The following is a 26,067-nucleotide window of genomic DNA, read 5'->3' as shown; positions in this document are numbered from 1 at the left end:
CTAGTGAGGTCCGTTAGTGCTGTAAGGGATTTTGTCACTTAAACTTGGTAATTTTAATTTAACCTAGCCTGCTGATAAAGTATCAGCAAAAGAACGCCAACCAGGGCATTTGTACCAGATTCTTATTGGGATTGGTGAGTTATGTTAGTGCTGTAGGGGATTTCATTACTTAAATTTGATAATTCTTAATGTAATCTAGCCTGCTGATAAAGTATCAGCAAAAGAACACCAACAAGGGCATTAGTACCAGCTGCTTCTTGGGGCCAGTGCGGTCCGTTTGTGCTGTATGGATGGTTGTGCTTAAAGTAAGGAACTTTAAGTTAACCTAGCCTGCTGTTAGGCGATCAGCAAAAGGACGCCAACAAGAGGCTCTGAGCGTCTGCACCAGCCTCTCCTTGGGACTAGAGAGGTCCGTTTGTGCTGTAAGGGATTTTGTCACTTAAACTTGGTAATTTTAATTTAACCTAGCCTGCTGATGCAAAAGAATGCCAACCAGGGCATTTGTACCAGATTCTTATTGGGATTGGTGAGTTATGTTAGTGCTGTAGGGGGTCCGTTTGTGCTGTAGGGGGTTTATTTTCTTTTACCTAAACTTATCAGCAAAAGAATGCCAACAAGAGCATTTGTACCAGCTTCTTATTGGGACTAGTGAGTTCCGTTAGTGCTGTAGGGTATTTTTTTATGTTCGTTCTTTACTTAAACTTGGTACTTTGTAATGTAATCTAGCCTGCTGATTAGGTATCAGCAAAGGACACCATCAAGGGCATTAGTACCAGGTTCTTATTGGGACCAGTGAGGTCCGTTTGTGCTGTGGGGTATGTTTTAATTAAATTTGTCAAATTCAAATTCATACCTTTACTTTTAACGTAGCCTGTTAAGCGATCAGCAGAAGGGTGCCAACAAGGGCGTTTGTACCAGCTTCTTCTTGGGGCTAGTGAGGTCCGTTTCTTTTTGCTGTAGGGTATTTTTAATTTAAATTTGGTAATTTTAAATTAACTTAGTCTGTTGTTAAGGTAGCGGCAAAAGGACGCCAACAAGGGCGTGTGGAGATTACACTTTTCCCTAACTCATGAAGAGCAGGTTTAGCAGTAGTCTAGGTGAACAGGGTGCTGTATTTTGACTCACTTGTCCAGAGCTGAAGCGATTTTAAGGATCTGTGTTTTCAGAAAAGGTGGTTCGAGAGCATGGGTGTTGTAAACCGCAACACCAATACCAGTAATCCAGCAGATGGTATAACACTTTTTGAATGCTTTTAGAGCTATTCATCGTATTGAAAACTGACTGTGTTAAACATGGGTTGTTTGGACATTTAGCTGTTAATTCTGCTCAACAACCTAGTTATTAAAAGTGGCGTCTACATCTCTGAAGCAAACTGTTTTAAACCTCCTAAACTTTAGGCACTAGTGTGTATGCTGCTGGCTACAAAATGCTTTATATTGGTTAAGTCATTTAAAAGCAAATAAAGAATATAAGGAAAAACGTACTGTAGTCGGTTTTACGTTACTAAACTCTAACAGAGCACTAGTCAATAACCCACCGGAATTTCTGTGGAGGAATGAGCGCGGCTAAAGTGATCGACATGGCATGGTGTTTGCAAGCAGAGTGCGAATCCACATGAATCATCTCCATGACTCAATGAGCACTCATGGCGCCATTTTAACGGCGTCTACAATGCCATTATGGCGCCATGATGAACTTGTTAGTACTGTGGAATTCAAATTTATTTATAATTTATAATACTTTAAATTAAATAATAATATTTAATTATATTATAATAATATATAAATAATATAAATTATAATATATAAATTTTATACTGTCAACTGTAACATGCTTAACTTAAGCAATCAATTTAATCATTTATTAATTTAAAATTAATAAATTTAACCAGCTACAAAACAGCATTAAACTTTACACCGGAACACACAAGCCACTTATCTACGCTAAACTAAACAAATACAGACATTACAAAAAAACGCTACTACATGTAAAAGCACCACTGTAGGCACTAAACGCACATTACATTTCCGGAACACTTTAAACTACCTGACAAGTCTTTTTAAAAATTTTTAATTTAATTTGATATCAAACTCAAGCTCTTTGGTACAAAATAAAAAAAAAATACTTCTCTGAGACTCACAGACTAAGTCACTTGCTGAAGAGAGTTTGCTGGAGTTCGCTAGTCACTTAGTGCAGCTGACTAAATAGTATCGTAAAGACTTCAAAAACAACCGTTTACCAAAACGCGCCTAACTCAACTACAACAGAGAATTATTTGGAGGAGCAATTATTGAGGAGATTAAATCACCTGACTCTGCAAACCTCCAATCGCTTCTCCAATGTATTTGAGTTGGGCGCGATTTTTCACAGCATTGATTGGTTCAGGTCCTGAAGAACCCAAACTGAAAAAAAAAAACGTACGGTACCGGATACTACTGTGACAGTTAAAACTTTTTTCTTTAAACTGTCGTGGAGAGAATTAAATATTACTAGGACTCAAACAGTGACTCTAATTTAATATATATATATATATATATATATATATATATATATATATATATATATATATGTATGTCAAAAAAAAAAACATAACTTGAAAGACTAGAGTATGGACAAAAGGAGGTGGCGCACGCCCCTGCCTAAATCCGCCACTGATAATTCTCCTCCCTTGCCAGTAGTCCCTTACTACCACAAGTCTGCCATCACTATCTCTTTTTCCCTCTTTTAGCATTTAGTGCTTCCATCCTGAAATGTTTTCTTAATTAAATTCAGATGCTTATTTCTTTCAAAATGTGTCCCCTGCAGTGTTGCTATTTGCATTATGCATTTCTCAGTATAATTCAGTACTCTTACTTTATTGTCTTTATCTGTGAGACCATTCACATTCCAAAATATGAACTGCGTAGCCATTAAGATAAGAGGTTATCATCTCTACTTGTATGTGACAGGTTTTTTAAATATCTTGTTTCCAGCTTTTGTGTCACATGCACCCATTAACGTTTGGCAGGTTGATCCTTCATGCAGGTGTTTATTGTCCTCTCTATTTGAACCTATGTCACATTTTACAAGACTTTTTCTGTTTTAATGAAAACTCTCAAAACACACTTCCAGAACCTATTAGCTTAAAGCAAACACACAAATACTGTGTACATTTTCAAATAATGAAATTTAACCTTCCTGATAGTAACAATTGTCCCAAATCAACAGCTGCACGCATAGGAATAAAATAACGTAATATTAAGCTTATCCATGTAAAGCATATGCCATCTGTTCTTGTTTTGTCTTTATTTCCCTCCAAGATGTGAAAGAAACCCAGCTTGTATGCTGTCAGAAAGCCTTAAGAAAAAGTGCACTGGATAAAACCAAATTATACATTGTTTTAGTAAATGCAGTAAATTATTTAGTTACCGGAAAAGCTGCTATATCCCATTCACTTCCAGTAATTTTAAACTTGAGCTGCTTATTCTTGTACCTTTTAATTAGATGTTTCTTTCAGTAAACGAAGTTCAGACCTCTTGATTTATTGCCTTCCCGTTTAGTCAGCTTATTTACGTGGAAACATAAGAACAGAATGTATTAACACTGAACATTTATTTACTAAAGGAAAGCATTCATAACATTCTGGTCTCTTAAAAAAATGTTTAAGTAAAAAAGTAGTCTTTTAGATCAAGCCAAGGGCATGAATTCAGACTTTTGCCTACTCCAAAGTAGAAGAAAACATTTAATCTCTACATGTATAATATTCAGGGCACTTTTCTACCCACCCCAAAAGCCCAGGATTACAACCCATTAACTCAAACATGCTTTTGTCCAGTCTTTCTTCTCTTTTTATATGGTAATGCTTGCATTTCTTACAACTAAAAAAAACACTTGTTTACTTTAGTATCTTCATGGCGCACAAAACAGTCACTAAACATGCTTAACTATAGACATACTGTTAACAAAAAATTAAGTAGTTTCTTTCTCTCTTTTCTTTCCCCTTTTTAGTTTCCTTCTAAATATTAATGATATGAAGTGGGGGCACATGCCTGTCAGTCCCTCAACAAGTTTAACTAAGTCAACCAAAATCCCATCTTTCTAAGCCTCTGTCTTGTATTTTTTATTTATTTATTTATTTTTTTTTGTATTTGTAATAAGCCTCTGTCTTGTAAAGCCATATTTCACAAATGTGACTTTATAGTTTCACATTTATTCACTAATTTCAGTGTTGCTGGTCTTCCTGTTCATAGATTAGTACTAAGCTAACTGCCCTCGTGAGCCATTTTATGCCTAGCCAATTGCCCCTTGTGAGACTCAAACCCTGCACCCATCTCCATCTCCCAACCCCAGGCTTCGGTTCAAGATTCTTCTAGTCAGTTCCTGTGTATTTTTCTGTCTCTGGTATTTTCCTTTTTGAAAACTGGAAAAAGTTTCACTGGCAAAGTCTCTGAGTTTTATCAGAAAAATGAAAACCTGAGTACTTTTCTGTGCTAAATGCAGATTATTGCATTTGGAAATGGGCCATTTCCCAACATATAGCAGAGACGATGCCTGCCTTCAAAATGAAAATTTAGTTGGTCTGGGAAGCTGGGTTGATAACTCCCCCTCCTTTGAGTACCACCATGTAGCAGCTGTTATTAGGATACCTTTCTGCTTGGCCTAGTTTATTGCCAAGTGAATATTATCCAAATCTAAAGAAGTTATTGTGACCTTGTATTCTGCACTGGTCAGAACAGTTATGGAGTAAGATGCCCCTTTTGTAATATACCTTACTAAACATCCAAACACTTGTAAAGACCCCAGAGCTGTTTAAGAAGGAGGATCACTAGCTTAAAACTCTTAACTTACTAGAAGCACTGTCCCCCTTTTCTGTGCCTTGTAGGCATCTCAGAGAAGACCTATTTCTTGCGTAAAGAGCAGCCAGGGTCCAATAGCTCAAGATCCTTTTTACTTTCCCCAAGAGCCCAGTAGCTCAAGATCCTTTTTCCTTTCCCAAGTCAAACAGTCACACAAATACCAGAACAAGGAATCGTAGACCAGCATTAGCACCTCAATAAAACGAGTCTGCGTCTCCCCCTCCTCTGGAATAAACTCCAGTAGCAGCTCCAGCAGTATGATGTACTCTCTTCCTTCAGACTGGATCTGGATTATTGGATGGGTATTTATAAATTCACCCTGTGCTCTACTCCCTTAGCCCTTCTTGAGAGGGGAGGCATAGATGTAAGTGGTCTCATGACTCAGTTGCCACGACCTTCCTATGACAATATGAACATAAATCTGCAAGTGCATTTCTACAGTATTATGTATGTTTTTAGCAAAAGCATTAGATGTGAAGGATGGCATTTGTGACATCATAACCCTTCTTATCTCATGTGATAGGATTTTTAATATTTTCCAGCAAGAATGCAATACTATATTAGTTTAGGGTCTAGCCATACCTGTAAGTTAAGATAAAAGGTAATGATTCAGATCTTCAGTGATATTAGACAAGACCCAGTTAAGTGGCACTTGTTTTAGTATACATGTTGTCCTTCAGTATAGCTTTTGTTTTTTTTTATGTTTAAAATGTGTCTTTACATTTTTATGAATAGGTGAGCCCTGGTGGGCACCATTGTTTTTTCAGAGGGGAGTCAGGAAAATAAATTGCTTTATAAAATGTATGCACTGTGGAACAGAGCAAGGAAAATAGTAAAATAATGTACAAAATAAAATAGGTTCATAGAATCTGTGTTGTGTACAGAGAAAAACATAAATTGCTGTAAACATGCATAAAAAACAGAATAACTGAAAGGTGTGAACTTGAATTGCTAAGTCCCATAGTGAGGAGACTGAAATCCAGATGTAAATATACCAAGTCTGGTGTCTGCTATTCTTTTTTCAAGTATTCCCTTTTCTCTAGGGTATGATGATCTTGGAGTTGGGATGTATAAGCTCCGGGGTGCAGAGGGCCAAATGTCCCTGCAAAAAAGGAGTTTAAAAGAGAAGAGCGATGTTCGGTATTCACACTTCTTACATTTTGCGCCCCCCCCGAGTATGCCAAGTCCTGATATTTTAATAAGGAGTCATAAAAAGAATCCGTGTATAGTATGGACGTAAGCAGTGTGCAGTTAATTAAATTCAAGGTCTACTAGTGTCTGATGTGCATATTGTTTTAGGGTTTGGGTTTTACTGTAGTTACTCTCCTTTGTTTGTGTAACTTAAATTTTCTGGAAGACGTAACTGATATTGCATTGGCATGTCTCTCCTAAAATGCATGATCGCTTTGGAGATGCAGAACAGTTTATACTGTTAAGGGTGACTGGTGCCCCTTAATCATGTCTCCATCCTTTTCAAAAATGGGAGAGAAAGAGGGTTGCCAGCCCCCCCTCACTAATGGTATAAAACTGCACACTGATATTTTTTTGGGAATGGTCTTGCTGTGGCTACACCACTTAGCTTCTGTAGTTTAACTACATGCCATGTAAACTGTGATTCTTAGAACCAAATTATGGGATAGTAGGTCTGGTCAAACACTGTTCAGGGTCCTTTCATCTACTAAACAATTGTTTTAGGAGATATAAACAAGAAAGACAGAAATAAAACAATATTTGATAACATATAGCTGACAGACGTGCTTGAAGCAGTAAGCGATTTGTGCTTGTGGAGGTAGTAGATATTTGAAGCTGTGTAGTATTTGATGCTGGAGAGGTTTCTGGAAAGATGAGAGGAAGGCAAATTGTATATGAAATATGAATAGTGGTGAAGAGAAAGGTGAAGGAATATATTGATGTGTTGTAGGAAGGAAATGGGGAGAGAGTGTGCTGAAAGATAGTAACATAACTTTGCTTTTGACATTGCTAAACTAGATGCATGTATAACAGTTTGCTTTTAAAAGTAGTTTGACAGCTTGCCCAAGTCGTCTTGAAGCTGTGCCGAGATCTTTTAAGATGCAGTTGGTATCTCTGTAACTCTGTTGCCTTTGTCAAGGATGAAGTTCCAACTTGAAGAAATAATTAAATACAGAAGAGCGAGTGAAGAACGTAGAATTGTTTGTGGGACACACCCGCACTACTAAAAGAAGGGGAAAGAGAATAAAGAGCCACTTTCATTCAAAATGCTTTGCTAATTAAGTTGCAAACAAAGCCATACCTTACATTGGTCGGAGACATAAGAAGTTATACTCATAAGCTTTAGTGGGGTCATCAGAAAGACCTCTTGTCAAGAGACAGTTATATGTGCCATTTAGAAACTCCTCAATGTGCATTTGGCTAGAGTTTGATAATCCATATTTGTGTTTTCATATTTTTTTCTAAAACCTTAGCGAAATGGGGAAGTATTGAAATGCAACAGATGTCTGAAAGTGAGCTTCAGGAAAAGGTTTTGGGAAAGTGGATGATCATGGTATTTTCCCAAGGTGCGGGAATGAGCTTTACAAATGGAGAGCTTGTAATCACCTGCGAGTCATTTCATATACATCTTCAGCAGGCATGAGAAAAGAACATTACAGTGGACTGATATCTCCTTCAGAAGTTTAGACAAACCTGAACAGCTGAAACCTTAGTGAAAGGGAAGAATAAGAACAGGTGAAGTCTGCTTTCTAGTACCCTGATGTAAGGGGCTTTCCCACTGAGCTTGAGGAGTGTGAGTCTGTGGAACAAACTCTCCCTCTCGCACATCTATTCTCCATTCCCAAAAATGGGATAACAACCCTGCATTGCCAGTCCAGATGTTCTAGTCCCTCCTTTTATGCAAAGTGCTCATCACCCATGATGTCCCAACAGCACCTAGCACCACGGGCTTTCTGGCAAAGTGTTATCCACTCTGACAGCAGTAGCATTACTGCACTATTGCTGTCTTGCTGTAAGCTGCAGAAGTAAACCCAGTCCCACAATTTCTTTTTGACATTATTTCTCAAAGGGAAGGCACATGTACCAGAGTTAGAAATTTCTCAAAGATTATCTTTCTTCTATCAGTAAATGTTACCCTTGAGATCAAAGTTTCTCTACTCTTGCTGAGAACTGCCTGTACAGTGTCTAAATATCACCCTCCCAGGTTCTAGAATGTTTGTAGGAACCTGTTTAAGGCTGTCCAAAAGTACCTCTCAAGGACCTTCTCTTTTGTCGTGAATGCAGTTGACATTATGGTACCCATTAGAAAAATTTGAGGCAGTCCAGAGGGCTCAAGTGAAGTCTGGTATCCCACTTGTGACCCAGAGGGTGACAGGACTAACAAGAAACAGAGTAAAGGATAAGTCCAGATAAAATCACTTTAGCTGGCCGATCCAGGGGACTCAGTCTGTCTGATACCCTCCCTGTGGGAGGAATAAAGACACCTTGTTGAAGTTTCCAGTAGTTTATTCAGTTAAGTAGGTAGGTGGTTGAGAGTTCTTGTTCTAATTAGAAGAAACACTCATCCGTCTACGTACTTAACTGAACAAACTACTGTAAACTTCAATATTCCTCCCACAGGAAGGGTATCAGACAGAGTCTCTCATCTGCTAATACAGTGATTTTATCTGGACTTATCCTTTATACTCGGTTTCTCATTAGAAAAATTTGGAGATACACCCCAAGTTAGGACTGAACAGAAAGGCTCTATTTAATTAGATGGCTCCATCACTGATGTCTTATTAGTGTGTGTTGGGCTACTTTCCTGGCAAGCACTCTTTTGGCCTGTTACCACTCTCTTTTTACTACTTAGATGTGAATTGGCCCCATTCATATCCCATGTCCCAGACTTCTTGTGCTGTACAGGCTGTTCTGTGGAAGTGGGATGTGAACTTCTATATGGAAAAATCTGCAGGGTATTTCCAGGGCAGTCTCACCTGGGCAATTGGATTTCCTGGGTTTGCACAGCTGTCTCTCTGGCAGACTGACTCAAATTACTACCAAGTAATTATCAGTTGGCAACTTATCTCCACTCTTATTCTGAGTGTTCAGAACATATGGCCTTGAAAATGACATGACCTTAGAATCTGTCATTGCCTTTAGTCTAAGCAGCTGTGGTACAGGACATGCTTTTGAGCAGCCTGGTATTGATCAAACTGTTTTGTTGTGGATATTTGATGATTGGCACAGAAGTCATCACTTCAGTTCAGATCAGGCAAGCCATTCCTCCCACTCCTACCCCCAGGAGAGCACTGAAGTCTCAGTAGAACTACAGAATCTCTAGGTGGTACCCCTATCAAACTGTGCACCGAACATTTCCTTGAAAGTTTAATATCCTGACTAGTATTTTCCTACAAACTCAGTTATTCAGTTCAGCTACAGACCATTATAATTCTAACCAATAAGCAGTACTAAACAGTTCTGCTCAGCCGTGCTAAGGGCAACATAAGATAAACAGGGAGAGAATATGAAGTTGTTCATACAGTTATCTAGGTTTACCTTGAATGTGACAAATGTGCAGCTCTGCTGGACAAAGTGGAAGTTGGCCCCTAAAGTTGGAGATGCATTGTGATATGAATGTTGTGTCGTGTCAACATGTTTTATTCGTCTGTTGATGAAGTTTTGGGTCATTTTAAATGGATATTTTGAGGAAATGTCTTATCTGCTGGTACAAACTTCCTGCTGTGTATGCCTCTGAGCCAGAGACTTGAGAGTATCCCCCCACCTGAACAGGGTCTTACCTGATGGGTAGTTCCAGGGTATCACAGGCATTTCTCCCAGTTGAGGAGTCTAGTTCTATATTCAATACTGTGTGTAGAAGTAAGACCTACTGTAGTTAGCGAATGGTTTTCATCATCTGTAAACTGCATCTCTAGCTTTCTTGGGTTTGTGGCCTTGTAGTCGATATGCTTTGTCCCCTGTGATCACTAGAGTCTTATTGTAAGGAACTGCATACCCCTCTGTGGTCAGTTTTGCAAATTGTTCTGAGAAGAGAATGAGACAAAATGATCCCCTTGAAGGCTGATTTAAAGAAAACCCTACTGGATCAGAGATGATACTGATCCATGTCTGGAGTGCTGTTTGCTGGTAAGCATCTTGTGGCCAGCTAAATGGTATGCACAGTTGTGAGCCTTTCTAAAGCTGAATGGAGCATTTGTGTGTAGTCACCTCCCACAAGGTGGAGAGTAAACATTTGATGAGGTGGCAGGAAGATGACTAGTTGACATGGACTAAACCTTTGCAGTGATGCTGTTTTCTGCAAAGTAAAATTAGGAAAAAAAAAAGTTTATCCTGGTTGGGTTCTTATCAGGTTAAAATATGAGTGTCTAAATTCTGAATTTTCTTTATTGCAACTAGCAGTTAATGACATGGAGATGTTTAAGCACCATTTGGTGTATTTGGGCAGTTTTACCTTGTATAGCTTTGCCTAGCATCTATGGTTAATGCATAATTTTAATGTAGTCAGTCTTGTTAAAATGTAGTCATAGAGGTTGCATGTTGCAGGGCTACACTTACAGTTTAAAGAAAAATGTATTCCGATTTTGAGCATACTATCCAGAGCTGATAATTTTGAGGTGATTGCCATTAAAGGAGAAGGCATGGTTAGTGCAATGAAGTATGGTTCTGGGAAGTTGAAGTGGACCAGAGTGGTTAAAATACCTTAGATTGTAACTGGGGGGGGGTGCTTGAAGAGGATGGAGGTAAGGGAAGAACAGGAGTGTTCTTTGAGGAGCTTTTAAAGTTGAGATCCAAGAAGTAAGTTGGTATGTTGCTGGATAATTAGCCAATTAACTTTATTAAGAGTGATAAAATGATGCTCATTTCTAGGGGAGAGGGTAATGAAATGGCAGAATTGCTTGTAGTTTGGATGGTGAGAGTTTTTCTTGGCTGCTGCTGTAACCAGTGTAAGTCTGTATTCAAGCTGTACTTTTTCTGTTTGTAAAGCTTGTTGAATATTAAATCTGTATGTTGAACCAACTTTCTAGTGCTGTTGGGAAGTGGAAGTGTTAGCATGACTAGATTAGGAAGTACTGAACATTTGTAAACTTTTTCAAAGTGGAAGGGTGAGTGAGGAAACTTGCCAGACCTTTGGTAGAATTGTATCCACTAAATGTCAAGGTTTTAGAAGGAGCAAGAGGGGTTCTGGAAAAAAGTCTACTCCGCCATGACTACCAGTGTGACCAACTGCATATACTACAATTTATTATTTCTTCTCTTTTTGTATTTATTTATTTTTTTTTGACAAAATATCATAGGAGGTTCAGAAACAAATTAAGAGGATGAAAAATGTTTACTGTATTCCCTCTAATATCTAGAAAAGAGTACTAAGTTTTTTCTTTAAACCTGTTCAATGATTACTAGTATTTTAATTTACTTTGTTTAATTTTCTTTTAGGAACACAACAAAGAAGTACAACATAATGGCCTTCAATGCTGGAGACAGAGTTAACTTTGCATCGTGGACTCAGGTATTTGTAACTATCAAAAAAAAGTTACCTGAGTGGTAGTTGTATCCAACTGCAGTAGTTTGAGGTACAGAAGTAAGCGAGTACAGGTGCAGTTATTACAAATGACTGGTACAATTTCAAAGGTACAGAAAGTTGAGAGTATTAGTAGAGGCTCAGGAAAAGCTAGTGCTACAGTAGACTGTGAGGACCCTGTTAGTATCTGGGCCTACATGCTGGAGTTGCTCACACCAACAGGGTCATGCTTGAGTTTAGGTCTGTGAAACTGTGAGTAATTGGCATGTAATTCCAAAAAAAAATACAAGGCAATGCAAAACTAAATGACTTGGGCTATATGCAAGATACAAAAGCTTACAAGTAAGTTTTATTTGTTTGAATTTGTTTACCGGAGTTGAGCACTGATCAATTCTAAGCAATTTCAGTCTTTGCCCAAGGTGAAAAAATGACCAGATATATAAAAATAGGCCAGTACAATAACGCATAACTGACAGTAAAAGAATACATTGGTAGTGTAGTGTTTAGGATGCACGATAAGTCCAATATATTCATTTCCAGTAGGTACAAAAGCTTCAAAACATCTGAGAAATTTCGAGTAAATTAGGGATGTGAGCAGGGGCAAAGGATCTTGGTGGCTAAGTTAGAGAGGAGAAGAAAAGTAGACTTGAGTTGTGCGCCCTGGGGGGTAACTGGTACATTCTGCTTGTTTAACTAAATGTGATTTTAGTATAGAATTGAACCTGGAATATGTGGACGAGTCTTTAATTAGGTGAGAAGGACTTCCACAGTTTGGGCCCGAGAATTGAGAATGCATGGTCAGAAATATGTAGCTTGGTTTGTGGGATTTGTGTTTTAAGGCCTTAGTGGTTCTGGTTTCTTGGGTGTGTGTGTGTGTGTGTGTGTGTGTGTGTGTGTGTGTGTGTGTTCATATAGGAGTTTGAGCAGTTGAAATCCTATGAGCAGATTAACTCTGATTTAAATGGGAAAAAGTTTAGTGTTGTACAGTAGCGTTCATTTATTGGGGAGTGTGTAATAAATGTACATTTTATTTTTTAGTGTTTGAATAGTGGTGGCCTTTTTATTCGAGGCTGCTGATATAACAGGAAGGCTGAATTCGAGTTGAGGGAGTAGGATTCCTTTCCCAGTTTGTAGACCTGGTGGAGTATGAGGAGAAAGGAGATATTTTTTGTTCCCAGAAAAGTAGGGGATACATTTTATGTGTATTATCAAGATGCATATGGAAGTTTAGTGAGGGATCTAACTAGAAACCAAGATACATAAGAGAGGAGGCTTGCTCTAAGGGATGGCTGTTTGGATCATGGATTGAGTTTTCTTGGATCTGCTGAGTTTTGTTTAATATTAAAAGCTTGGATTTAGCTGTGGATGCATTTACTATGAGGTTTTTTTTTAGTAGTAATCCACTCACCGAGGTGATTGAAGTCAGCTTGTAGACCTTGCTGTAAGGTAGTTCGGGAGTATTTGGAGCGATGTAGAGGAGGAAAGGAAAGTGAGGAAGATCAAGTGGCAGTGTATGGGAAGAGAATGGGGGGGACAATAATAGATCCTTGAGCTGCACCTTTGAGTAGTGGAGAGGAGAAAGTGTTACGGGTGTTATAGTTCACTAAGAAATGGTGGTTAGTCAGATGACTTTGGAACCAAAGGATGGCATCAGGACTAATACCTAGAGTTCTAATTGAATTATAAGGAAGGGAATGGGTGACTGAATAGAAGGCTCTGGTGAGGTCTGTAAAAATTGTACTTGAAACAAGTAATCTCCGTGGTATCCCCGAAGTCTCAAAACAACCCACTAAAGTGTAGTGGGTCTAAAAACAAAACAGTGTAAGAAACTTCTCTGTGTGGAAGATTTTCAGTCCATATATTTCTAGTTAATCACTGTATATTAATCAGATCAGACAATAGTAGTAGAAGTAGCGAACGTAAACTCGTCAAGTCAAAAAGTAATAATAGAAAATATATAATTCTACAGCATTACGAAGTATTCGAAAGTAATCCAAGCAAGGCAGGCAGTCTGTTTCCAGTCGAAAATCCTTTATTAAGTACACAGACAAGCGATCCAAGTAAAACAAAACAATTTCCTCACAAACTTTCTAAATATATATATACTTTTTATCAGGCATGGGAGTGGTTTATTGTGCTGTAAAATAAATTATATATTAATATAGCCCCTGTGTTAAAATTGAGGGCTGCTATGCTACAAGTACTAATGAGTATAGGTTGTATACAGTGTTCTTGATTCTGAAGTTTTTAAAGTTGTTCAGAATGAGTTTGCTGCATTTTGACATAAGAAAATTAGCATCTGTAAGGCTGTCCTATTTTATACGTCCACTAGATGGTGTAAAACGAGTAAAAGTTCTTTATTACAGCACGTTTAAGGACAGATTGTAGTTACAAATTTCCTTTACAGTTGTATTCCTTTATAGTTGTATTCCAGTATTAAAAAAGTAAAGCACAACAGTGTTTAAAGAAAGGAAAAAAGTAAAGCACAACAGCGTAACAGCGTAACAGAGTTCAGTCATAAACTGTCTTTATGTACGCAGGGAAGGCTTTCATTACATAAAGCACAGCAGCGTAACAGAGTTCAATCATCAACTGTCTTTATGTACGCAGGGAAGGCTTTCATTACATAAAGCACAGCAGCGTAACCGAGTTCAATCATCAACTGTCTTTATGTACGCAGGGAAGGTTTTCATTACATAAAGCACAGCAGCGTAACCGAGTTCAGTCATAAACTGTCTTTATGTACGCAGGGAAAGCTTTCATTAAGCACAACAGCGTAACCAAGTTCAATCATAAACTGTCTTTATGTACACAGGGAAGGTTTTCATTACATAATATGGAATAAATTCTAAGGACATATTTTTCCTAATTTGTAAATGGTAATACCAACAACAGTGCAACTTCTGCAAACGGCTAGCGACAGTAACTGTTTTATAACAGAGAACAGCTAATTATCTGCACAATGACCCACAAAACAAACCATTAGTGCTCCATGCATATCACATGATAATATTTGTAGCTGTAATAACTTACTGAGCTGAGAGGAAAAGACACAAGTGCCTGCAATATAATCTAGGGGGGAGAGAGAGAGCAAGGTGTGAAAGATGGGATACTGCACCTATTGGGTCATTAGCTGAAAAGATATTCCAAGCACTTTGGATTTGCTTTCTAGTATTTTGTGTTGCTTCATTGCCTTCTATTTTTTATATTGTGATTCATTTTTTTACTCAGTTTTACCTGTATTCTGCTTTTAATTGCATATTTAAAGTAGGAAAGAGACCATAGCTGTGTCTCTTGAGTCGCACATAAATCAAGTTTTTACCCACCCTGGTGCTGTTGTGTTTTTAAACTCAACTGTCTTTCTAGTTACCTGCCCCTTATGTTAATTTGACCACATATCATCTTCCCTCTCCACTTTCATTAACTGTTGTGAGTAAGCACAAAATTATTTTTTTGTGAAATCACTCCCCTTCTACTATTTCTAAATTTATTGGTCATCTCACTGTATTCCGTAAAATCAGAATACAGTATGCCCACTGCTTCCAATCTGTCTTGCTGTTTTAAAATTAGCGACTCTCTACTTAAGATATCTAAAGCTTAAATTACCTCCTCTTTCATATTTTATTTATTTTCATTACATTTTAGATATTGGATATTATATATCTAATGCTTAGTGCATATTGCAGCTCTTGGGGTATTAACCCATAATTTTAAAGTCTGTAACATCTACTGCAAGACCACCAATTACTGATGAGCCCGCATTCTGCCTGTCAGTCGTCATCTTGGGATTAGTGGTACTGTTTTGCTCCTGGTGAGAGAAGGAGCATTGGAACACTATTTCCCGGGGACTGCTGATCATGGGAAAGCCTAATAACTGCTTCATAGGTGCCAGTTTGGAATTTGTGTTTGTATTTTGCTTGTGGAGAGAATAGGAGCAGAATGCATTGATTCCAGACTTTCTAATTAGATGTCTGTGCTTGACCTTCCTAATTGTTCTCTTTGCTATTCAAGACATCTACCAGAAAAAGGCTACAACAAGCCTACAGACCCTTACACCATCTGGGACAAGACTGTGGATCTCCAAACAGGCTGTGGCGTACTTCTCATGTTGGGATTGGTGCTACTGTTTTGCTTCTAGTGAGAGAGCAAGCAAAGGAGCATTGTATCCCAGTAGAGTGAAGCTGAGGTGAGACCAGCACTAGTGTGAATGGCTACTGTGTGGTTACTACAACTCCCCACTTTTCATCATTCTTGAAAAGCTAATTCTTTACTAAGTAGTGCTTGATTTGCTTATGACTTCAGAATATCTGCCTAACTACTTTATCCATAAGTCATCATGATCTAGTTGTTAGCTTGCCCTGCAGTATTTTGTAGTGCCCTGTATAGCCACAGACACCTTGAGTTGACTTTTTTTTTCCTGTACAAGCACCATTGAAATTTCACCAGTACTTAGTTGCACACAAAACAACTAGTTTGCAGTGGCAAGCACTGCCACCAGAGTTGCAAACTGAATACCCCTGACATTACTTTATATCCTTACTCTGTCTAATCAGGATGTGTTGCTAGGGGTATGAACTTTCCCCTCTATATTTGTTGCAACTTGGTGGATATGGTCATCCTGAGGCATTGTAGAAGTTGTCTCATGTTTTCTGACAACCAGTTATTTCTCAAATAAACTGATATGGTATGTGAGAGATGTATATGGACAATGTCACTGGAGACAAAGTTGTCCCATAAAAGCACTTCTAATGTCAATAATGTTGTCAGTAGCACACACATTGCACCCATCACACACAATTCAAAGCAGACACATAGACCCACATATGCTGAGGCACTTGCATGTAACCTTCCTAAATTCCAAAGACGACCTAAACTCCAAAAACGACCTAGATGAAGTACGCATAAACACCCTCAGCAACCCCAAATGCACTCTTTCAAAACAGCACCCACAACCACATCTCATGCAGCCTGTACTTCTAAGCCCATTAGACAAGCCACCACAGAATTCAACATTCTAGTCATTGGAGAGTCCATTGTGAGATGCCCTGATGTCCTTCTCATCAGGCTGAGTAAGGAGAAATTCTTGGTCAGTTGCTTATCTGGTGGCCAGAATCTGCCACATTAATCATGTACTGAGGTCCTTGGACCACAAGTACCAGAATGACTTGGTCTTAGTCCATGCGGGTGAAAATGACCCGGGACATACCCTGCCCTAGATATGACGAGAGACATCATGGAGCTTTTGGAATACATGTCCCAGGCTGATAGGAACCTAGCATTGAACAACATTTTACCTTCTCAGAGGATGATGCCATAATATGAAAAAAAGATGACTGGCTTTAATAATTGGCTTGGTTTCTGATGTCATTTTAAGAAGGTGCAATACTTGTTAGCATGGAAGGAGATGGTCAACAGATCACACTGTTTTGCCAGGGATGGTCTGCACCTCTCCCATCTAGGCTTTCAAATATTAGCTAAAACATTGACCTCCCCTGTAGTGCCTTTTTTTAGGCAATGCCAGACTGAAAGTACTTCTACATAGCAAATCAAAACCAAGAAAATCTGAAGGTCTTATTGCTCAGTTGTAGGAGTTTAAACAAAAAAACTCCACTCCCTAGAAACTCTTGTCACCATAGAGAATGCTGATGCCTGTGCTGTCATTGAGACATGGTTCAAAGCCACGAAGAGCACTCTGACAGTACAAGGTTATAACGACATCCACACATTTAGACCACGTACTACCCAGACAGGGACTAAAGGTGGAGATGTCTCAATTTTACATCAAAAATAAATGTACCTCAAGGCTGGTTAAACAGGACAATGCTCTTGAGCTTCTCCACGTTCAAATCACCATAGGAAAAATCCAATATTGCTTCCTTGCAAGCGATAGGTCACCCTCTATGACCCAGAGAATCCATACCATGTATTAAAAATTATTAGAAACGCTCACCATCCAACCCAGTACCATATTCATGGGCGACTTTAATCACCCCACTATTAACTGGGCATCCTATACGACACCAAATGTACAGGCACTGAGATTCCTATTTTTTGATAACCCAAACTCCCTGGAATGGATTGTCAGTATACCAACAAGGGATGCAACCATACTGGGTCTGGTCCTCACTAATGTGGGAGAGTGCCGCACACCCCCTAATGTAATGTCTTCTTTGGTAAGGTCAGAATACAAAATGGTCTCTTTTGAAGCAAACTTAAGACCTGGAACCCCAGCTAACCCTTGAAAATTCAGGAACTATATTAAGGCTAACTTCTTAACATTAAGTGATAACCTGGCAAAGTTTCAAGCCCCCATAAACCCTGAGAGCATTGCTGCCTATGCAGAACTGTTCACAGAAATCCTATACAAGCAGTTAATAGCTGCAGAGAAGCAGCTGTATCTAGTAGGAAGAAAGACAGGACTAACTCAAAAACAAGCCACCCTGGTGGAATTGCAACATCTGTAGGCTGTATAACAGGAGGAAGAAAATCATGGCAAAAATTAGGAGGTGCAGCACCCAGCAGGATAAAAGCACTTTTATCAAACTAAACAAACAACTCCGAGGACAGATAATGTCTGCCAAAACCAAATTTGAGGTTAATTTAACCTCCCAGGCCAAGGACAACTGCACTGCATTGTTTAGCTATGTCTGTGACCTGAAAGTTATACACAGTTATGTACAAAGCTCATTTTAAATGGCACCACATATACTGAGCCAGAAGACACCGCAAACCTACTGGCTGGCAAATTCAGCTCCAACTTTACCCCTCTCGCCCTATCAACCTTCATGAAGGAAATACATAAAGTATAACTCCCCGTGCTATCACTAGGGTACAGGTCCTTAATGCTCTCTCCAAGGCCATGAACACTGCATCAATGTGCCCAGACAGTATCCCAGGATACCTTCTAAGTAGCATGAAACATGATGTTATCAGGCCCTCGAACTGCTGTTTAACTTGTAGGCTCCAAACAGGCTTTATGCCTCATGAGTGGAGAACAGCAACAGTCATCCCTCTGCACAAAGGCCATAAGTCTTGTATATCATAGTGTGTGTGTTGTACCTTTAAAGCCACTGTAGTTCATGGGCACGTGCATATAAGTACTGAGCACGTGCAAGCAGCTTGCCTCGTGCCAGCAGCTTGCAATTTTGCGTAAGCAGACAGAGTGGAAGCATGTATGTGTGTAGCAGTGAGTCAGTGAGTTAATTTAGGTTTTGTTGTTCCAGTTATCCATCCTGATGTGTGTTTGTGCATCTTAAATGAACACCCAAGCCTCATCATCTTATTTGAATACATGAGACGAGTGACATGGTGTCAAAATGGCATCTGAAGTCAAACCTTCTTAAAACCATGAGGCGTGCAGTCAGAAATGGAGGAATGTAGAGGAGTGGCTCAAACGACTTGCAAACAGGTCAGAAAATAATCCCAGGTACTTAAACTCATTTAAATGATGTGAAAATTACTGAACCTACACACATTGCCAACATACTGGCTGACAGGTTCAGTGCAAACTCCCCCCCCCCCTCCCCCCCAAAAGGAGAGATATCTGTTCCAGAGGATTGTAGCCCCCCAAACCTCTCCAACGCCCAGGTGAGAACTGCCCTCACTAAGGCAAAAAACACAGCATCCATGGGACCGGATGGTGTCCCCGGCTGTGTGCTTCACGAACTCAACGAGGAATTAAACCCACAGTTAGGACAGCTGTTTAATCTTAGCCTCACCTCAGGATACGTACCCAAGGAGTGGCGCACGGCGACTGTGGTCCCACTTCATAAGGGCGGTGCCTCCACAGACCCTGGAAATTACCGCCCCATTAGCTTGACAAGCCTTATCTGCAAAGCCATGGAGAGGATCATAATGGAACTCATAAATAAAGACATAGGGAACTTGCAGACTTTGGATCCAACCCAGTTTGGCTTTGTCAAAGGCAGATCCTGCCTCTTAAACTTGGTTGACTTTTCGAGACTGTCACCAAGGCCATTGATGAGGGAAAGGCAGTCCATACAGCCTACCTCGACCTGGCAAAGGCCTTCGACACAATACCCCACTCAGGTATCATCGAAAAACTCATCAGCTTGAATGTAAACCCATACATCACAAGATGGGTTGCAAACTGGCTAAGGGACAGAACCCACAGGGTCAGAGTTGCTGGAGCCATGTCAGACTCAAGGCCTGTCACAAGTGGTGTCCCACAGGGCTCAGTCCTGGGTCCACTCTTGTTCGGCATCTACTTTTCTGAAGTACAAGCAAACACAGGAGGGTTATGGCTGACAAAGTTTGCAGATGACTGCAAACTGGGCGCCATAGTCGAAAACACATCTGACACAGATATCCTCCAGAAGGGCCTCACAGAAATGGATAACTGGTGCCAGAGCCATGGCCTGAAGTTAAACGCCAAAAAATGCATAGTCATACCCTTCGGGAAAAACAAGGTTACCCCTAGCTATCATATAGGTGGCAATCCACTGAGCACAGAAAAAGTAATCAGGGATCTGGGGACCCAGGTTGACAGTAGCCTTTCATTTGACACTCATGTTGCTAAAGTAGTTAGGAAAACCTTCTATATCGCCCACCTGATCATGAAGGGATTCACATCTAGATCAAGGGAGGTCATCGTCCCCCTGTACTCATCACTCATTAGACCTATGATTGAGTACAATGCCCGTTCGAATGTATCTGACCAGACACCTGCTGCAGCTTGAAAGGCCCCAAAAGTTCCTCACCAAAAGGATAAAGGGTCTCAAAAATATGTCTTATGCTGCCCGACTGAAAGAACTCCAGCTCTATTCAGTCTCATACCGCTTGCTCAGAGGTGACCTGTGCCTGACATATAAGGCCATGTCAAACCCAGATTTGATGAATATGCTTCACCTCAAAAATCTAGATCCTCAGAACCACAAGGGCGGAGACTTAAACCTTGACACGGTTATAAATAGAACGTGCTGGAGGGACAGATTCATCACCCAGAGACTCCCTATGCTGTGGAACAAAATCCCGGTACATGTGAGGCAGAGCACCTCTCTGGCCTTGTTCAAGAGGAATCTTGACCAATGGATGGGAGATTGCAGATATACCCCAGGGATTACTTCAGTGTCACTGCTTGACAGAGGCACAGCAAAATGATAGGCATAGTTTTTATTCAAACTAAAGGGGTGGCGAAAGCCACATAACTATGGGCTAGGCTTATAAATGCCCTTGGGCAGATAGCCTAGTATGAACCTATGAACCTATAAATGATTTTTCACTTGACAACTATAAAGTGAAGCACTCAAAACATTCAAAACGAATTACTGAATAAACAAAATGTTCAAAACTCAAAATAATTATGAAAACGTTTAAAACAATATCCGAATCGTATAAAATGTTTGAAAAAGAGAACTGCTGTATTTATTTGCAATGTACTACTTTTTCACATTAACTAAAGCTATTTGAAGTGGCTGAAGTGTGCCATATTACAGCGCAATCTTTTCAAAGAGTACAGTTAATTCAGAGTGTCTGTTATGCAGCTGACTATAATTACAAGTACCTGGTGCATGTTTGAAACTTATTTGGCATGGCAGAGGAATTTTGCAGACCTGGTCTGCTTGTGTTTGATAACAGTATTGCTGAAAATTGAGACATCTAATAAAGACGCACATACAAAAGCATTGTCTCCTCAATTTAGCTGGTTCAGAAGCCATTGAGAGAGCACGTTCATTTGTGTTTGCACCTGCTGTTTATTTAGAGGAGGTGGAAGACCGGCATATTGTGGTACAGACTGAAATGCGGGAAGACCCTGAGTGCTTAAAAACGTAAATTTAGAGAAATGTGCAACCCTCAAACTATTACAATGGAAAGGCACATATTTTACACAACAGATCAAAAGCCTGGTTAAACTTTTGCAGCATATATAACTGACTTGAGAAACCAGGCAAAAACGTGCAGATTTGGTTCATAGGTTGGTACTAGGCTGTCTGCCCTAGGGCCTATACAACTCTAGCCATAACAATTCCCTGGCTATTTCTTCCCACAGTATTTACTTCCCTGGACCCCAGTCTAGTAGGGTGACTGACGTGGTGATCTAAGAGATGAGCTGATAAGACAGGCTGTGTGTGGCGTTAATAACAATGCAGTGAGAGAGATTTTGCTTAGAGACAGTGATTTAACTTTAAGTAAAGCCATAGAGATTTGTCAAATATATGAGCTGGCGCTCGTCCAGTCAGGCTAAACAGACGAGTATTTGTGGGTTCTGTTTAAGCAGCGTTATTATGTATTCTAAACAAATTAGCTATTACAGTCATACATGCTCACTTTCTGGCTGCACTCTCAAAATGGCACTGAAGCTAGTATGTGCTTGCTATTTATATGCACGTGCTGTCCTTGAAACACTTCTTAAAGATACAACACACACTATTCTACATGAGCTCTTACAGAAAAGCATGCAAATATGCTTACAAATGAGAAAAGCATGCTTGCACCACCTTCCAGTAAGAATGTTGGTAGTATGCAGTGCAAGGTTAAGAGATATAAGCCAAAGGATGTGGCTGCCACAGTGAGACCCAGGGCAGTTTTAGTAAAGTCTGGGGCACACACACCAAAACCAAGGTGTGATTTAGCAAAACCTGTGGTAAACTTAATAGTCAGCTGTCGTAATTGTGGAGGCAATCATGAACCCAGATGGGAGAAGTGCTTAGCTTTTGGTCAGCACTGCCACAGATGTAAAAAGTGGAATAATTTTAGAAAGCTTTGTAAATCTAAAGAGCTGCATTCTTTTATTAAGAGAGAGCGCTCAAAGAAGCAAGTTAAGTAGAAAGCTGCAAACCTGCTTTTTATGTTGATGGTGTCTCTGTACTTGAGGAAAAGGTTAATGTAGTTGATTTGTTGGCAAAGAGCAAAGTATTTTGTACTGTACTGATCAATGGGAGACCTGTGGAGCTCAGCTGATAGTGGTTCAAAGTACAATGTTATGTCAGCAGAAATGTTTGCTAAAGTAAAAGCTGGTGAAAAACTTGATTTGGCAAAGTGTGTGAAGCTTGTTGCTTATGGTGGTGGAGAGTCGAACCGAAGGCTCAGTAGTGCTTTCATGGAATTCTTCTGGAGCAGCCATGACTTGCAGTTTTACGTAGTCAAAAGACGCATGCAGACGTTACTTGGCCTCAAAGATAGTTTGAAAACGGGACTAGTTTCTTTTAATTAGGAAATCCACCATGTATGCATGAGTAACAACGAAGGTTTCACACAGAATATGTTTTCTGAATGTGCTATTTTTAAAGACGAGCTTGGTAAACTCCCAGTTGTGTGTTCCTTGAAGTTAGACCACGAGGTAAGCCCAGTTGTCAGACCAGCACAGAAAGTTCCAGTAGCAATGCAGGGCAAAGTAAAAGTGGAGCTATACAGAATGGTGCGTTTAGGAGTAATTTGTCCAGTAGAAGAACCAACTGAATGGGTACCTTCCATGGTAGTAGTTCACAAGAAAAGCACAGGTGACATTTGAATATGTATTGATCCAAGAGTTTTGAACAGAGCAGTTAAATGACCTCATCATCCAATGTGAACAGTTGAAGAATTTGCTGCTGTTATGCCAAATGTGCCTGTTTTTCCTGTCTTAGATGCAAAAAGTTCATTTTGGCAATTTTGCTTCAACAAAAATCTTCCTTGCTAACCACTTTCAGTACACCATTTGGAAGGTACTGATTTCTGATAATGTCATTTAGAATAAATTCTGCCAGTGAGGTCTTCCAACATGTGATGGAACACATTTTTTCTGGTTATCCATCTGCTATTATAGTAGATGATATTCTTGTAGGAGGCAGTGGTGAAGTCGAACATGATAGAAACCTCAGGAACATTGTAGATTGTGTTCGTGAAGTGAATCTTAAGCTGAATCCTCAGAAATGTAAATTCAGGCTGAAAAAAGTTACTTATGTGGGTCCTTTTTTTTTTTTACCAGTTCAGGCTTACAGCCAGATCCGTCCAAGCAAACTGCAGTTCTTGAGATGCCAGCACCAGACAATGCCACATCTTTACATTTTCTTTGCACTGTCAACTATTTAGGTAAGTTCATTCCTGATTTGAGTGAGCTTTTTGCACAGTGAGAGCTGGCATGCAGGAATGTAACTTGGTCCTGGTTGGAACACCACCAAAGAGCATTTGATATTCTGAAACAAAAAATTGCTAGTCTACCCAATTTGAGATATTATGATGTTCAGAACCCTGTAACTCTTTCCTGTGATGCTTCAAAATATGGTCTTGGTGCGATAATTCTTCAAGAGGGCAGACCAGTAGCCTGTGCGTCTAGAACTCTTAACTCAAACTGGGATGCAATATGTGCAAATTGAAAGAGCTTTTGGCAATAGAGTTTGCATGTTCAAAGTTAATTGATTATATTTGTGGTCAGTCATTCCAGATTGAGACTGACCACTAACCTCTGGTTACTATTTTGAGAACCACTGCACACAGCTCCTGCTGGATTGCAACGTATGATAAATTGCAAAAGTACAATTTCAATATGGTTTACACAAAAGGCAAACTTCTTTATCTTGCTGATAACTCTACCAAGATCACCCAGGCAAACCACTGACAGGCATGACAATGAGAAAGCTGATTTTGAAGTCATGGAAGTGAGAAATTTTTCTTCCACACATCTTGAGTGTAGACATCACACAGCTTCAGATCCAGTTCTCCAGAAGCTGAACCATTTGTATCAGCCATGAATGGTCAGCAAAACGGTCTTGTTTACCACTAGACATGCAGCAGTATTTTCCTTGGAGACTAAATTTTAACGGAAGATGGTATCATTATGAAAGGTCCAAAAGTGGTAATTCTAAAATCCTTGCAACAAGAGTATATTAAAGTCTTGCATCAAGGTCACCCAGGAACTGATTCTACCAAAAAAGGGAGCCAGGACTAGTATTTTGGCCTTCTATGTCAAAAGATATTGAGAAGGAAATCTCAGCTTGTTAAATTTGTAACAGCACTAAACCGCATCAGCAAAAAGAACCACTTCATCTAAACCAGATTCCTGAACTACCTTGGTCAATAGTGGCCACAGATATTTCGAATGTAATGTTCAACATTATTTGGTATTAGTAGACTCCTATTCAGATTGGTTCAAGATTGACCACACTGCCTACCTTGACCTGGCCAAGATATTTGACACAATCCCCAACTCTGACATTGCTGACAAACTTAAGGTTAGGTACAAACCCTTGTATAACTTGGTGGATAGCCAGGTGGCTCACTGACGGGACCCAGGAAGTTAGAATTGGGGAGTCAACCTTTACAAAGAGGCCAGTTACAAGTGGAGTCCATCAGGAAATCGGTCCTGGGACCACTTCTTTTTGGGTATTACTTCTCTGAAATCAAGGCCAATATCAAGTGGCCTTCTGCAAATTAGGAGTTGTCATTGAATTGCTCACCAATACAAATGTTCTCCAGGAAGGGCTGGCACACACAACTGGTGCGAGAGCCGAGGACTAAAGCTAAAGGCAAAGAAATGCGTAATAGTATCCTTGGGGAAGTCATCCACCCCTGATAACTATCATATTGCAACACACCCCTAAGAATTGACTTGAGTCGGGGACTGGGACACTCTCAGACAGTAATCTGTCCTTTGACCATCGCTTGTCTACAGTAGTTTGGAATTCATTCTGTGTTGTGCAACTTATAAACAAAGATATGTCATCCAGGTCCAATGAAGTAATTATTCTGTGTTCAGCATTCATCAGGCCTATTATTATTGAGCACAGTGCCCCCTTTGATATGTACTTAACCAGGGATATCCAACAATTGAAACATCCACAGATGTTTCTCACTAAAAGAATACAAGTCTTAAATAACAGGGTTCCTATTAGATGACCGAAGACACATTCTATCGAATGCATCTTGGTTGAACCTAAAAAAACGAAAAGGCAAAATAGCGGCTTTTAAGCGAATTCTTTCTCAGAGAAATAATTTGCTTGGCTGCTTCCGTTACTTTGCCGTTTTCGGCACTGTAGTACAATCTCGGAGTTGATATATTTAAGTAGGGGGTGTGTGGGGGGCAAAGCCTCCCACTTTATGTATTCTTTCATTTTATTTATTTTTTTGGAACAGTGACCCCCCCCCCCTGGAAAAAAAATCGCTGTTCTGAGCTTTCGAGATTGTAAGTTTTCGCTTACATGGGGTTGATTATTCATCGTTTGCTTTTTTAAGCGTTCGTTGATATAATATAGACCCAAATAACATGTCCTATGCAGATCCTGTACTCTGTCTCCTACAGGGTGTTGAGATCTATGCCTGACATACAAGGCATTGTTAGACCCCACTTTGATGGAGCTTCTGCATATCTGGAAAACAAACAGCAGCAGAATTATCCATTTTAAAGACTTGAACCTTGCATGTGATATAAATAGGACTTACTGGAGAGACAGGTATGTATCCTAGAGACTATCCCTTCTCTGGAAAAGGCTCCCCATCCATGTGAAGTAGAGTTCCTCCCTAACTCAAAGTGCAACTTAGACAAGTGGATGGGGAACAGGAAATTCATCCCTGGTTTGGCACCTATGTCTCTAATGGGCACAGGCAGCCTGTAAATGGTTCATCTTCCAGGCCCCCGCTTGTAAATGTTTCATCTCCCAAGCGCTTGCTTGCACTTATCAAGGGTACCAGAGCTTGTCAGAGATTTGCGGTGTATGGCTAGGCTTAAAAAGGCCCCTGTGGTATAGAAAACATCTATGAACAGTGGCTGGACTTGTTTGGTGTTGCAGAGTAGGTGGTGCTAAGAGT

General features: G+C 39.8%; 1 protein-coding gene across 1 annotated transcript in view; it reads left to right on the top strand.

The window, feature by feature from the left end:
* Nucleotides 1–26,067, top strand: part of GTF2F1 (general transcription factor IIF subunit 1) — a 903,716-nt gene that overhangs the window by 24,369 nt on the left and 853,280 nt on the right. The window contains exon 4 of the mRNA XM_044057223.1: nucleotides 11,241–11,313. Coding sequence (XP_043913158.1) covers nucleotides 11,241–11,313 — 73 coding nt within the window. The remainder of the gene's footprint in view (nucleotides 1–11,240; nucleotides 11,314–26,067) is intronic.

The sequence above is a fragment of the Protopterus annectens genome, chromosome 15.part0 (genome assembly GCF_019279795.1).
Source record: "Protopterus annectens isolate FY-2018-M chromosome 15.part0, PAN1.0, whole genome shotgun sequence".
NCBI classification, from domain to species: domain Eukaryota; kingdom Metazoa; phylum Chordata; order Ceratodontiformes; family Protopteridae; genus Protopterus; species Protopterus annectens.
The sequence above is the reverse complement of the archived record's forward strand: the minus strand, read 5'-3'. Positions and strand labels throughout refer to the sequence as shown.